General features: G+C 40.5%; 1 protein-coding gene across 2 annotated transcripts in view; it reads left to right on the forward strand.

The window, feature by feature from the left end:
* Positions 1-15,562, forward strand: part of EPC2 (enhancer of polycomb homolog 2) — a 49,385-nt gene that overhangs the window by 18,788 nt on the left and 15,035 nt on the right. For both annotated transcript variants that reach the window (XM_083493840.1, XM_083493841.1), the window contains exons 2-3: positions 9,084-9,243; positions 11,282-11,427. In XM_083493840.1, the coding sequence (XP_083349966.1) occupies positions 9,084-9,243; positions 11,282-11,427 (306 nt within the window). The remainder of the gene's footprint in view (positions 1-9,083; positions 9,244-11,281; positions 11,428-15,562) is intronic.

Consider the following 15,562-nt stretch of genomic DNA (forward strand, 5'->3'; position numbering starts at 1 on the left):
GAAATTAGGGGCACACTTGCTTTAGGGTTATGTGCCTCTTTTTCTTAACAGCTTGTTTTTCTAGTGGTCACTAGAACACCCCCAAGTGGGGCTTTCTCCAGGCTGCCCTCTAGGTCATGCTCCTCACTAGCCCTTCTTCACACCCTTTTTGAGTGCTTTTGCTTGGCTAGAATGTGTCCTTGAACATGGATAATACTTCTTACCTGCCTGGATGGAGGATAGAGAGGGGTGTGTGAGTGTGTGGCCTACTGTACAAAAGTAGAATGTGCATTTGTTGCTCCACTCATTTTTGCCTTTGGCCCTGCTCACCACTGGTATGTGTCCCTTGGCAGATTGTCCAGAAGGCAATGTTGCCCCTGGGATTTTGGTTTGCTGCTGGTCATTCAAATTAATTTTTCTCTTCCTCTTTCTTAGGTCACACAGATAATTAGATTATGTCTTATTGTAGTATGTCTACTGCAAATTTTGAGCTCTGATTGCTTACTTAATACCTTATAACCATTAAAAGTAGAGTGTGCTTTATTCCTTTCTTTCTTTCTTTGCCTCTGTCATTTATATATGCTTAGAAAATTACACACACACACACACACACACACACACACACACAGAGTTGTGGATTCCAAGGTTACGTTCTTTAAAAATAAATAAGCTCTGCAGTTACTTTAACAAAAACGGGGATGCTATGCATACTTTATTCAAGAACTGAATAGTGATTTAAATTGCTATCTTAAACCTGAGAGTACATCCAATAGGCTTTTTTCTGAGTAGACATATATTGAATGGCACAGTTAAGAATCTTCCAGTCTGTTTTGCTGTTTTGCAGCATATCTAAATATTTGAAATCTTTTGAGGGTGAATACTTAATCGAGGGCTTTGAGAGAGCATGTGGCATAAGTATGTGTATGCATGTGGAGCTATTTTTGTTGAGACAAACTGTAAAAATGTTCTTGCCTAGTTTCCTATAGTGTCGTGCTGCACTAGCAATTGGGAGATCTAAGTTCAGATTCTAATTATATGCTCTCTCTTTGTATTCTGATCTAGCCTGGATGGAGTTGCCTTTTCATTGTTTACATTTTTAAAAGTAGTTGTTTCCAAACTAGCTAAGTACCTCCCTACTCATAGTTACATACTCCTCTTCATTCTATGCTTGCTTTATTTCTTAATTTGTTCCCTTTGTACAACCTGCTTCAGGCAGCCCTGTGTTACTTCTTAGAATTGATGCACATGCCTAGAACCCAAGGGTTGTACTCAGGGCTGACCCACCCATGAGGTAGGGTGGCAGGATCCACAGGGGCAGCAGATCCAGCCTCCAAGGAATGCATCGCCCACTGCTGCTGCCATGGTGGTGGTGACAGCTTTGGCATGCTCCCTTCGGGCCAGATCTGCTGCTTCCTTGGCAGCCCCCCACCCCCATGTTGCCTCTACAGCAGCCACTTGATGAACAGTTGCTGTTTGTCTCCCCTGCCCTCCAACCTTGTTCCCACTATAGATCTTACTCCTTCACTTGGGGGTAGGGGGTGCCCTTTTTGTGGTTTGCCTCTAGTAGTGATGTGAGGTGAGAATATTCTCTGCTAGAAAATTCTCCAGAGAATATTCTCCACAAACTGTAAATTCTAATGTAAGAACCAGTTTTACAACCCACATTTTAAAAATCTAGTAAATAATAAGTCAAGCTGTGTTAAGTAGTGAATAATGATTTTTTTTTAATCCAGTTACATTACTGGGCATTGTGTCATTCACCATTGGCAGATCTGAAATGTGAGCTACAGAAAACATTTGTGGTTTTTTTTTTTTAGTTTTAAAAATGCTATTCATTTAATTTGATGAACATTTGAATTCATATGTATTTCAACTATATGTAATAGCCTTTTTTCTATTTTGGTGCGACCTTATTCTTAGCAATTCTATACCCTTGGCCATATAGTGTGATTTTTTTTTTTAATTGCAGAGAGTAGCTTTAATGCAGTGTTTCCCAACCTTTTTTGGGCAAAGGCACACTTGTTTGATGAAAAAAATCTCGCGGCACACCACCATTACAGCCCCGTGACGTCAGCGCGCAGCGTCACGCCGGGAGGGACGCACGAAAGTGAAAGTTTTCAATTTCTTTCCCTCCCCCTTGCCGGGGAACCTCCAAGCTTTGGGGGTGGGGGGGAGGAGGCAGCAAAGCGAGGGACTGAGGGACAGCGGCAGCTGAGGCGGCGGCGGCTGTTGTGGTGGCGGTGATAGCGGGCGGAGGAGGGGGCGGCGGCGGGGCCGAGGTGGCCGGCGGAGGCGGGGGAGGCGGCGGCGTGTGGAGCAGGAGGGCGGCCGAGGCCGGTGAGGGAGTAGGGTTGCCTGGGGCTTGAGGAGCCGTCGCCGGGAGTTGCTGCTGCTGTTGTTGCTGCTGCTGCCCGGACATGCCGGCCTCCTCCTCGTCTGCTGTCTCGCGCTCCTCCCTTTTGCACGCGCTGCCCCGCCGCCGCCCCATTGGCTGGGTCCTGTCAGCTGATCCTGTGTTATTTCCTGTGTGTGTGTGTGAGGGGAGAATGGAGAGAGAAACCTCGGCACCACCACCGCGGAGCCGCCCCCGGCTCGACGCGGATCCTCGCCGCCGCCGCCTCTCACCGCCCGACTCGCCCGCCTCCCTCCCACGGCACACCAGCCAACGTCTCACGGCACACTAGTGTGCCGCGGAACACCGGTTGGGAAACACTGCTTTAATGCTTTATACACTTAAAGTACTTAGACCTATACAATTATGTGTAACAGCATGTGAGGTGGCCTTGATTTAAACAGCTGACGTTCTATATTTTTATTTAGTTTTGGGTTGCCATCTGAACAAGTTTGCCCATGAATAAACATGTATACTAAGTAATTATATAATTTTCAATGCATTACAATTACATCATTTTCAATGCATTAAAATGAATATTCTCCTACTTTAAATGAAAATTCTCCAAAAGATTATTCTCGAGAATTTAACATCACTTACCTTGGGTGCAAAAACATTTTGGCCAGTCCTGCTTGTAGCTCTGCAACCTGAGGGGGTACTGGTGCAGATTCCAGGATTATGACCCTTACGGTTTCTTGCATTATCAAGTTAATGGTTCACAATGAATGTGCGGATATAGGCTGTCTCTCCTCCCCACTTGGTTTGTGAAAGAAACAAATCATACTCCCTTGCTTTTTGCATTAATCTGGGGGTTGTGATTATTTTCACTTCCAGAAAAACACAATGACAGCTAAAATTTGGTATTGGCTTACTGAGTATGGTATGAGTGAAAAAAAGCCTGTGATGACCAATTCAGAAGTAGCACTAAACCAGGGATCGCTAGCAAGGAGGATATATAATTGCATTCTGAAGTATACTTTGCTGTCAGAAGAATGTTTTAGAGTGATGTGCAAACTGGGCCACAGTGGTGAGGTGACAGACTGAATTTGGGGGAATCTTCCAGACACCACATTCCAGTGGTGTATGGAGCAGTTGGTTACATTCCAAAATTTCTTCATACAAAAGTCAGGTATTTTTACACATACACAGCTCCAAAACACTCAAAAAGTGTTATCACAGTTCATTCCAACTAGGCAAAAGTACTCAAGAAGGGCATCACACTGGGCTCATTCATTCATTCATTAAAAATATACACGCTTAAACCTGTTTACAAAGATATAATAGTGCATCCTTACTTTAAAACATGCAAAAGTTAAAATACTAAAACAGATTTAAATTACCTCAATTTTCTAAGCATGTCTAACAGGTGCTCTTCATGCTGCTGGAATGTTTTTTGATCCAGCAGAGGCTCTTGTCACCAGAACAGGGTGGAAAGCTACTTTCACCAATTTCCTGTTTCCATACTGTTCCAAAAGGTCTCTCTCCCATTCTTGAGCATATTTAGAGGGCTGGGGAAGGGGAATCTCATCTGTCAGTGAAATGGGAAGGGACACCATTTGATTCAGCCACCTATCTCCATCCAAGTTGTATGAAAACTGGTCAAGTTACATGAACACTGCTGTTAAGAATGTTTGCTCTTAACCTTCCTGAGCCAGGGGATATTCTCTGGACCTCTCAAACCAGAATTACTTCCTGATCCATGTATTCCACTGGACGGTGGCAGTTCTGCTGCATACGTTCTTGGATGAAATGATTGTATCAACCCATTCCAGTATGACTTAAGCCCTTGCTTTGGGGGACAGAATTTGGTTTGGTCACTCTGATCACCTTCAAGAGAAGAACAGGAAGAGTGTGACTGTTGATTCTCCTGGAACTCTCAGCAGCTTTTGATAGCTTAACCACAGTATCCTCCTGGACTGCATCTGTAGGTTGGGGGTGGGACCGTTTCACTCCTGCTTATGGATTTGGATGACTGCACCTCAGCCCCCTGGCAGTTGTGCTTTGGGGTGCCACAGCACGCCATCTTGTCCCAGTTTTATTTAATTTCTGTATGAAGTCATGGGGAGTGGTTGTTAGAAGAGATAAGGCAACATGTTGCCAGTATGCTGGTGATACTCAACTCTGTTTCTCTGAATCTGGAGACGGTGTGCATACCCTAAACCAGTACAGTCATACCTCTTGTTACGTTCGGTTCAGGTTACGTCTTTTCAGGTTGCGTCCCGCAGCGACCCGGAAGTACCGGAAAGGGTTACTTCCGGGTTTCGCCACTCACGCATGCGCAGACGCGCAAAATGACATCACGTGCATGCGCAGAATCGGCGAATTGTGACCCGCGCGTGCACAGACACGGGTTGCGTTCCTTTCAGGTTGCGAACGGGGCTCCAGAACGGATCCCGTTCGCAACCAGAGGTACCACTGTACCTGGCAGTGTTAGAAACTGTAATAAGAAAGCTAGGAGCTAAATGGTGCTGCAACGGAATGTCTAGGCGTGCTTTTTTATTACTGTACAAGAATACAATGCCAAAAATGAATTAACTGCAGCTAAAATCTTATATTCATTTTTTGCATAGTCTAGTCCTTATCTGAAGACTGCAAAAAAAAAAAAAAACAAAGCCATACTTCCCCTGTCTGCCCCCCTAATATTCTTATGAGGGTCCATTCTCCAGTCCTCAGAGAGTGGCTGGAAGTGGGGAGGCAGCAAAAGGTCCTCCTTTTGTTCCAGCAGTGGCAATTTTAATCTGAAATCTTAGGCACAGTACTGCCCCCGGAGCTTAGAAACTGCTCTCATAAACGAAATTCCCTGTCTCAGAATGCGCCTAGAACAATAAGAGTTTTGAACGTTGGTACCTGGATGCACTCATGGACTGTGTGAGTGCTGATAACTTGTGATTATATCCTGACAAGATGGAGGTTCTATGGCTGGGTGGTTCCCAGTTCAGACAATTGGGTTGTGTACCAACTTTCTATAGGGTTATATTCCCTCTGAAGAAGCAGGTGTATGTATTAAAGTGCTTCCAGGTACACTGCTGTGTTTGGAGCTCTTGGCACACCAACTGCAGTTGGTGCCAACTATGGCTGTCCCTACTGTAATGTACTACATGTGAGGATACCCTTACACTTGGTTCAGAAGTTGCAACTAGGTAGTGTAAAATACAGTTGCTGGGTTGCTTAGTGTGACACCCAGCTTTACACATATTACAGTAGTTTTGAAAAAGTTGTTCAGGCTGCCTATTAGGTACTGAGCCAGGTTTTGTTGTTGGCATTTAAAGTCCTAAACCAATTTGCTACTGATTCGGCTCTACTTGTATTAAACTGGCTTAAGGACCTAAACTGCCTTAAGGACCAATCTATTGAAAGATATTTGCATTTTTATTGTTACTGTATTTTATTGTAAATTACTTAGAGATATTTGTTGTTTTAAGTGGTATAGATGTGTACACACACACTCTTTTAACGGTCAAGGGTCAAGTCTTAACTTGAATGGGAAAGGCAAATTAGGATCCTTTCCCCATGGTAGGGGAAATAATTTAGCATTTTGCTTATAACAAATTCCATGTATGTGGTTTAACACTTAAACAGAGTAGACCTTTTCTGGGTTTTTTATTCCCTCCTATATATTCCCAGGGGTCCCAGCTGGGAGATAGAGTGCTAGCCTGAAGGGGAGGCGTGTTCTAGGCACTTGTGGCAAGGTCCTGTACCACCACTTCCACATTAAGGTTCAGTAAGTAAAGAAAAGAAGAGGCCAGGTTTCATTAAGGAAAGGTGAGACATAGCAGCGGATAGGTCATGATTATTAAAAAAGTCAGGCAAGCTGCAGTCAAGGCCAAAAGGTGAAGAAGCAAAATGGGTAGCACCCTGGATAGCTCCAAGTTGAGCCAACGCTGGAAGGCAAACTTGAATGTTATTCAGACAACCGGCAAACCCTGGCTGAGCCTTAAGTAATACTGTACATCTAGGCCAACCCCTGATTAGTAGAGCCTTTTGCCTTAAAGGTGTCAAACCTGCTTTAGGAGCCACTGGCTGGTGGTTTGAGGGAGGCACAGGCTCAGGTTCTGTGATTGCCTCTGAGGTGGAATCTAAGAAGGGCAGTATATGCTCTTCAATTTCTAACCTTATCACACTTTATAAATTAGTCTCTTAATAGGCATAAGATAAGTTGCATGTAAATTAGTGCCATTTTAAATGGTGTGTAATTTCTTATTCATGTGCATCTTTCTTTCTTCCTTTCTTATTTATTTATAGTATTTCTATCCCACCCTTCAGCCAAAAAGCCTCCTAGAGTGGCTTATGTAAAGTCAGTTAAAACAAAATAGTCCCTGCCTGCAAGCCTGCAGTTGCAAAACATGACACACAAGAAAAAGGGGCCAGGGTAGGAAGAAGAAAGTAAACTTAGCCACCAATTGTAAAGTATTATAATATAGTAAGCTGAATAATAATAATAAGAAGAAGAAGAAGAAGAAGAAGCTGAAACGAGTTCAGGAGAGTCTTGTTTCTCTCTTTCCCATTGAATTGTCTATTGAGTTTCTCATGACAAATTACAAATTTGACTGTTAAGAGAGTTAACAGTGTGCAGTATATAGAATGGCGTACCCATAGGAGGGCACAACTGACCACAGAAGTGAAGAAGGAGCACTCCACTCTGAAACATTTTGTTGAAAGTTCTGCTTGTTCTATTATGCAATTAGCCTCTGAGTATCCATGTTTTGCAAAGGTTGCTTTTGTATGATGAGATATCATTCATAAGGGTTTTATTCAGAGCATAATAGAACAAACTGATTTGAAATTGAATGTTATTTTCAGGAATAGATACGGCATGTAATTAATGTGTGAGCTTCAGATATCACCACCCTGGGGGCCTGGTGCTGAAGGGCAGCCTCTAAATCTACCATGTTGATACAATAAATAAATTCACATTAATTGGGGAGTAATGGTTTTCAGAACTGGAAAGCATTTCTTTCTTACACTTTTGTATAGTGGCTATATTTCATTCTGCCACTTTAAACTTAAAATGCAAACATTAAACTTTCAGTTTCAGAAATTTGCCCCTTGAAACTCAACATAGTACTGTATTAACAATTCCTTGTTTTAACCGTTTGGGAAGTGAAGGTTGGCTAAAAGCAAAAGTTTTTGAATTCCTCCTTAGCTGAGTGGGAGGTGAGCACATGTATGCAGACAGAGGTTATGAGCCTTCACATCACACTTACCATGGTCTGAACATGGCCAGTAGATGGATGACACAAGCTTTCTCTTCCTTGAAATTATTTAATATTGTCATTTTTATAGAATGGCTTTAATTATTGATCCACTCTGCAAGCAGTGTGAGCTAAATTTTTCCTCCAACTACTACAGTCATACCTTGGGTTAAATATGCTTCAGGTTGAGCGCTTTCAGGTTGCGCTCCACGGCGACCTGGAAGTTACGGAACACGTTACTTCTGGGTTTCGCCACTCGCGGATGCGCAAACGGTCAAAATGACGTCATGCGCGGAAGCAGCAAATCGCGACCCGTGCGGATGCAGGTTACGTTCACTTCAGGATGTGAACGGGGATCCATAACGGATACGGTTCGTATCCAGAGGTACCACTGTAGTCTCATTCAGTATAAGGTAACTATGTTTCACACTACCCTAAAAGTCCAATGAAACATTCCTATAAGAAACTGATACCTGTCTTGGAAATTTCTTATCTGAAGCACAAGCACTGTGTGTGGTACATGGTGATTAATGAAGATTTAAAAGAAATTATGGCAAATTTAGGATTGTCTTTTTGCAAAGGTGTTTATTATTTGAAGTATAAGAATTTAAGTGATGAAGCAGGCAACACATATTCTGTTGGGGGGATTCATAATTAATGTATTTAGTACATTTTTGCTTTAAAATATTTGTGTACTGAAAAAAGAGAAAGCTCTGATCCTCATTGTGGATTTTAAAAACTTAAATCTTGATGCTTAGGAGTCTTCATGGACAGGGTAATCCTAATTCTGCCCCAGGATCTCTCGTGGATCTCACCACTATCCCAGGGCCCCTCTCTAACAAATAGGTTGGTTTAGGATCCAGCAGTTCCTTTACTGACCCTGTTTTTGAGGCATTGCATGGTACAAGCTTTTTAATTTAATCAACTTGCAATCTATGTCTGCATTCATCATTTGCAGTTGTGTTGTGGAAAGTGAGCAGGGGCTTTTGCCCTTTACATCTTTCACACATCTGGAAAGTACTTCATAAAATCTCTTCCCTTTGCCAGATATCTTCTCATTACAGCTGCCTTGTTAAAAAAAATGCACAAAAGTAATTAACCCACTAACATGTTTACTAGTATTCATGCCCACACATATTTATAGTATTTATGTGTGGTTTAACATAAGAAGAAGAAAAATAGTTTCTATAAAGATTCCCTGCCTGCTTGCCTGCAGGGTATTCTTACTTGGCAAGGCAATGAGAGCAATCTTTCTCGAAAGTTTTGTTTTGTTTTTAATTGTAACCTATGGGTTTATTGAAGAAGGATGAATGAGACATTCCCTTGAATATATATAATAGTTTAGTAAAAATATTTTTCTCATTTTAAGGAGAATCATTATTGTCTATCTGACCTATTGAAATATTCTGAAATCAAGCTTTTTCCAAATTTTATTATTTTCACTATGATAAGGCAGGATATTGTGCTAGTTGTTTTTCTATAGTGCAGTAGTGACATCTAAACTACTACTTTCTTTTTAGGAACACCATTTGCAACGAGCTATCTCAGCACAGCAAGTCTTCAGAGAAAAGAAAGAGAACATGGTTATTCCAGTTCCCGAAGCAGAAAGTAATGTCAACTATTACAATCGTCTATACAAAGGAGAGTTTAAACAGCCAAAACAGTTCATTCATATCCAACGTAAGTTCACTGTTACTTTTTTTTCTTTTGCATTAAATGTCAAAGTTAGAGTGGCTGCTGACAAAAGATGTCCACTAGTACTTTCAAGTTGAAGAAGTAATGTAATTTCCTCAATCTGTGAGAAAAGTAGGAAGGCCTTTTGGGAACTAGCCATTCTTCTATATTAGTTTTGTGGATGAGATTCTAGATTATCTTGCATATAATTCACATTGACACATTGAATTCGGCTTCTTATTATTGATGAGGACAGAAATAGTAAAATATACTGGAAGGTGCAAAACCATTTTCTGTAGTTCAGAATTATGGCTTTATCCAAACAAATACACAATAGCATGTGTCCAAGTCATTCATAGAGATCCTGGTTTGGCGTCTTCAATGATATGAGGCAGGTGTGGACCAAGAATAGGGCATTTTTAATGGTGGCACCTTGGCTCTGGCATTTCTTCAGATCTTTTAGCTTCAGCTTGCTGGCCACACATTTGGGAGCCTTGAATCCAGTATTTCACCCTTAGTGGGAACAAAGGGTTATATGGATCTAGTTATTTGCCAGGTACTGTGTTCGGAATTAGAACAATCCATTCAGTATAGGCTTTACCATGGCATCTCTTACTGACAGATGCAGGGAATGAACAGAATGACAGTTTTCATTATGCCCTTTCTGTGAATTTCTTGGGGGAGTGGTGCTGCTCTTTGGTGCTGATTATGGAAGGTAATTAGGTTCGTAGGCATCTATTTATTATATCAAGCTTTTCTAGACAAAGTATTTTTTTTTTAAGATTTCAATGCATGTTTCAAATCTCACTTCTTCCCCACAAAACACTTTTTGTTGAATATGGTGCTTTAACAACATTTGTGCCCAGAAATAAAAATTATTTCACCAAGGAAGAGCTGGTGCTTGAAATGTGCATCAGGATCCCTTTATAACAGATGTGGGGAAGCTTTGGTCATTGACCATGCTTGCTGGGGCTGATGGGAGTTGTACTTCAAGAATATCTGGAAGGGAAAAGGTGCCCCACCCCCATTTATAACTATTGTTTTGTGCAATTCTGGATTTTTATTTCTGTCTTAGATTGTGGATGAGCTTCTTGTTTGTTTCATGATCTTGAACTCTTATGGACAAGTTACGTTTATGCCTAGTGTGAGAGGTTAGCATAATGCGAGCTGTAGATGGAAACAGTTACTACTAGAGAAAGAAAAATAAAGATGAAGTTTAACTTCATAGAATTGGAATAATCTTGATTATTACCTTATTCAGTCTTCTGTAGTAGAAGGATGAAGTCAATAGGTGATAATCTAACCTCCTTTAAAAAATAATCATGGAATAAGAAAGTGAGATTTATTTATATCATCCAGCTGTTGTTGAGGTTATGAAAACCTTCCAAACGAATAAATGCCAGTGTTTGAATGATAAGGGTGGCTGATTGTGAAAGCCCCTTCATGACTTCTTTAGAAGGCTTTTGGGGATCCTAATTTGATTAAAATTGAAGGCATCCAAGGATAGGGATTGTAGATTTCATAAGGGCTCCCTCCTTTTTTGTCATTGTAATTTGAGAACTAGTATTTGGAAAAAGTGTCCAGCTATCCTTTAAGACATTAAAGGGTATTAATGTCATTAAGATAGGGTGTCTTAACACATATTATGTGGTAGGATAGGAAAGCTGTCACATTAGGGGAAAGTTTTTCCAAGTTGTGCTCTGTTCTATGTTATTCTTTAAGTCTTGTTAGTTTAGTAGCCCCCAAATTATTTTGCCTTTCTTTGTATTGTGCACAGTAGGTCACTACTTTGAGTCAGCTGGAGCCATATTTTCTGTGGGTATCTTTCAGCAGCACAGATGCTCTGTTCTTATGGTGTACTGATCCTGATCTTCTGTATTGTCTACGATGGAAGAGAAAGTTTTCCAATAAACAAGTCCTCCCTTTTGAGAGCAGCTGTTGAACTAGTTGACATTTTATTCATTTCCAGCTGATTGTTGTTAGTATGCATATGCCCATTTCACATGGTATTTTAAAGTATGTTTCTGTCCCTTTTTTATTTCAGCTTTCAATCTGGACAATGAGCAACCTGATTATGATATGGACTCAGAAGATGAGACATTATTAAATAGGCTCAATCGGAAGATGGAAATCAAACCACTGCAGTTTGAAATTATGATAGACAGGCTTGAGAAAGCTAGTTCTAATCAGGTATTACAGTTTCCAAAGCACTATTCATCTAAGATTTCACTAATAAAGTTGAATTTTGATAAGAGTTCCTTAATGTGAATGTCTTTATTTATTTTTACTATTTTTTGTGGCTGGGACAACCCAGTCAGATGGGTGGCATATAAATAAAATTATATATATATATATATATATATATATATATATATATATATATATCATTATGAAAGCCTTAAGCTTTACTAGTCTATGGGGTTTTCCTTTATCTGTTACCAGTTCCTCTTCCTTGTTGGGAGGTTGTATTGAACACCCATCTCAGCTGTGGGGGGATAAGGCCGTCTGTGCCTCTCATTTAATGTTGCATGAAGGGTCCTTATGGACAGTAGTTACATGGTTTGTGCGTTGCTTGAATCATACCTAGGTGCAAAATCCAGGAGAAAATTACTTTAGCTAGGATTTACTAATGCTGCTGTAGAAAGGACCACAGCATGCCTTTTGTCAAGCTAAAAGCTTTTCTCCAATTTAAAGAAAAACATGACACGTCAATTTACACAATAGACTATAAATCCTTAGTTTCATTATATTGTCAAAAAAGTATTCTTTTTAAGCTTTCCCATTTTTTCTTACTGATATTACTTTATTTAGAAATTTCACTTCCACCTTGTGATTTACAAAAATCTAAATCATAGTATCATAAACAATCATTCAGTTAAAATATTTTAAAAATACAATAGAGGCAGGTGTTGTGCAAGGTTAAAACATAACTTTTAAACTAAACATCAAGTACAAAGCAAGGCAAAGGCCTGCCGAAATGAAAATGTCTTTACCAACTGATGAAAGAAAAGAGAGGGGACTGTTATTCTTCACAGGGCAATGTGTTCTACAGTGCTGATGCAAAATTTTGCTCAGTGCTCTGTTCCAACAAAATCAAGAAGCACAGCAGAGCTATAATATAGGTGGCATGAGGGTCACCTGAACCTCACAAAACCATATTCAAAGTTGAATTAAAGTTTTATCTATACTTTGAGGAATCATTCTATATTTGTGTATTCTTCTGTGGTTCCAACAATAGTTTTAGAAATGCCTGGTGAATGAGTGTAATAACAAGATTTTACATCTTCTTGAAGCACTAACTGCTATTCTGTCATATGAACCTTAACAGTTTAGACAAATGCTGTGGTTAGAGCCATCAAAAACCAGAGATTTTTGAAGACTTTCTATTCATAACCTGGAACTGGGAAATTTTCTTTGTTGTGTCATGTGAAGTGGAACCTTGGTTCTCTAACGCCTTGGTACTCAAACATTTTTGCTCCCAAATGCCGTAAACCCGGGAGTAAGTGTTCCAGTTTTCGAACATTTTTTAGAAGCTGGACGTCCAATGCGGCTGTTGGCTATTGTTTCCGGGGTGCCTGCAGCCAATGGGAAGCCCCACCTTGGTTTTTGAACGTTTTGGAAGTCAAACAGACTTCCGGAACGAACCAAGGTTCTACTGTACTTCAATTGGCTGGTTAAATAGTACTTCATAGGGCCTCTCATTATAGAGCAGACTGTGTCATAATTGATGCTAGGATCACTTTTCTTCTGGAAGGGGGGACTTGACCATAGAAATCATATACTGTCATCTTCTAAAGTGTAAATAAGATAGCAACTAGTTTAAACTTCAGGTACTGTCCAAATAATGATAGTTAATTGATCATTGGTTTTTTTCGTTTGAAGAAAATAAGGCTGTGAAAGAGCATGGAATAACTTATAGATTTGTGCTGAATATTGGTTCATTTTGACACTGCCAAAAGTTCAGTCTTCCATTCTCAGGCACTGGATGGCATTAAACCTAATCCAGCAGAGCATGTGCAGGATCCCAGAATAAGCATTTGAACATGTGGAACTGGAAAGTTGCCCAAGAAATACAGTATTTTTCCGTGTGTAAGACTAGGCCTTTTAACCAAAAAATTAGGTTTAAAATTGGGGCTCGTCTTATACATTGGTAGTGCTGAGGGGTGTTTTCTTAATTTGGAGTCCCCCAAAATAAGGGCTTCTTATAAACAGAAAAATATGGTACGTTTCATGTAGGAAAGGTAGCTGATAGTAATAGTTTCTGTGTAGGTGCTATTAAATCATTATTGGCTGAAAAGCAAGGTCTTCCAATGAAGTAGTTAACTTCATTAAGTGAGCAGTTTTCATTTCAAAGAAATAGTTGTTTGTGCAAACAAAGAACAATAGAGCTCAAATGTCTTGAGCTCAAATATATAGAACAAATGTGTAACCTGTGTCAAAAGTAGCTTTACATTTTCAGGCATATAAGCATAATGGAGAGGTTGTTCTGTTTAGTTGATGTCTGGGTATCCAGTTACTATTCTCAAAATCTCAAAAAGTGAAATAAAAGATTTTTATCAAATCCTTGATATTGTTATAATTAGCGTTGTTATCAGATGTGCCTGAATCCAATGAACCTTGACAGAATTTAAGAACCAGTTCATCCTGCCACCCCATAAAAAGTTACTTTTAAAGTGTTGCAGCTTTTTAGAGCGCAATCTGTGCCTGCATATGCAACAGCTTTACAAACAAACTTACAGTAAACTCGAGCAATTTTTAATGTAAGGTAAACTGCAAACCATGAGACTTAATTCCTGGTTCATATGACACAACAAGCCAACATTCATTGAAAATGAAACTTATCTCCACAGAAGTCCTCACCCCACTAAATAGGAGGAATAGAGGGAAGGGTGGAGTGGGCAAGCCATGGTTTAGCATTATTTGTGAACACAGCCAATATCTTAAAAAGCAGTGGTTCCCAATTAGCTAAGTACTATGGACCCCATGGGGACGCGGGTGGCGTTGTGGATTAAACCACAGAGCCTAGGACTTGCCGATCAGAAGGTCAGCGGTTCGAACCCCCGCGAAAGGGTGAGCTCCCGTTGCTCGATCCCTGCTTCTGCCAACCTAGCAGTTCAAAAGCACGTCAAAGTGCAAGTAGATAAATAGGTACCGCTCGGGCGGGAAGGTAAACAGTGTTTCCATGCGCTGCTCTGGTTCGCCAGAAGCGGCTTTGTCATGCTCGGTCCCAGCTCCTGCCAACCTAGCAGTTCAAAAGCACGTCAAAGTGCAAGTAGATAAATAGGTACTGCTTGGGCGGGAAGGTAAACGGTGTTTCCGTGCGCTGCTCTGGTTTGCCAGAAGCGGCTTCGTCATGCTAGCCACATGACCCGGAAGCTGTACGGTGGCACCCTCAGCCAATAAAGCAAGATGAGCACCGCAACCCCAGAGTCGGTCACGACTGGACCTAATGGTCAGGGGTCCCTTTACCTTTACCCTATGGACCCCATGTTTTTCAAAAGCCAAGCCATGGATCCTCTAATTTTGGGGAGGAAATTATTTGGTAATTTTTGTTATGTGAATGGTACTAAGGACCCCCTGAGTGAGTTACGCGAACCCCCAAGGGTCCATGGACTCCCAATTGGGAATCACTGTCTTAGAATGTTTTCAGAGGAGGAAACTTAACAGAAGTAGTCCCAGAATGTCAAACTCTTACTTTTCCAAACATATGTATTTCTGGAAACACCTGGGATTACAATGTGCAGCTCTTAGGAGCACTTTGGAATGTCTATAGTACCTCACAGTGCATCAGAAATCAGTATTTTGGGACCTATAGGGTAGCTTTTTTTAAAGACTCAGAATTGCAGGGTAATGTGGTCTGAAGCATCATCATGTTTTTCTAAAGTACTTGTCTCAATCCAGCAAAAGTTAGTTGCACTCAAGTCCCATTAAAGTCTGTGAGGCAAAGTAGTTACAGCTAACTTAAGCCCCATTAATTTTAATGGGAGATAAGTGTGACTACTTTTAGTTAGAATAGGGCCGCTGGGTGTTGATATCCTCATTTTGACTACAAGAGAAAGCTTTCTGAAAACTTTTATTTCCTGCGGCTGTGAGCTGTTCTCATTCTTCTTTATGATAAAATATCCCCTTTACCCTAGTTCTTTAGTTTTATACCTCAATCCCGCCAAAATCTAATTATTCCTATCCTTATAGTCATTATGTGGCAAGGAAAAAGGCTTAACAGCCTAGATTCCACAGCACTAAAGTTCAGTAATTTTATCTATGTAAAGATGAACTGACATTTTCCAGTTTGCTTTTCCTCCTTTAGTTGAATAAAAACTTGTTT

Source organism: Podarcis liolepis (genome assembly GCF_965112155.1).
Source record: "Podarcis liolepis genome assembly, chromosome: 1".
NCBI lineage: Eukaryota > Metazoa > Chordata > Lepidosauria > Squamata > Lacertidae > Podarcis > Podarcis liolepis.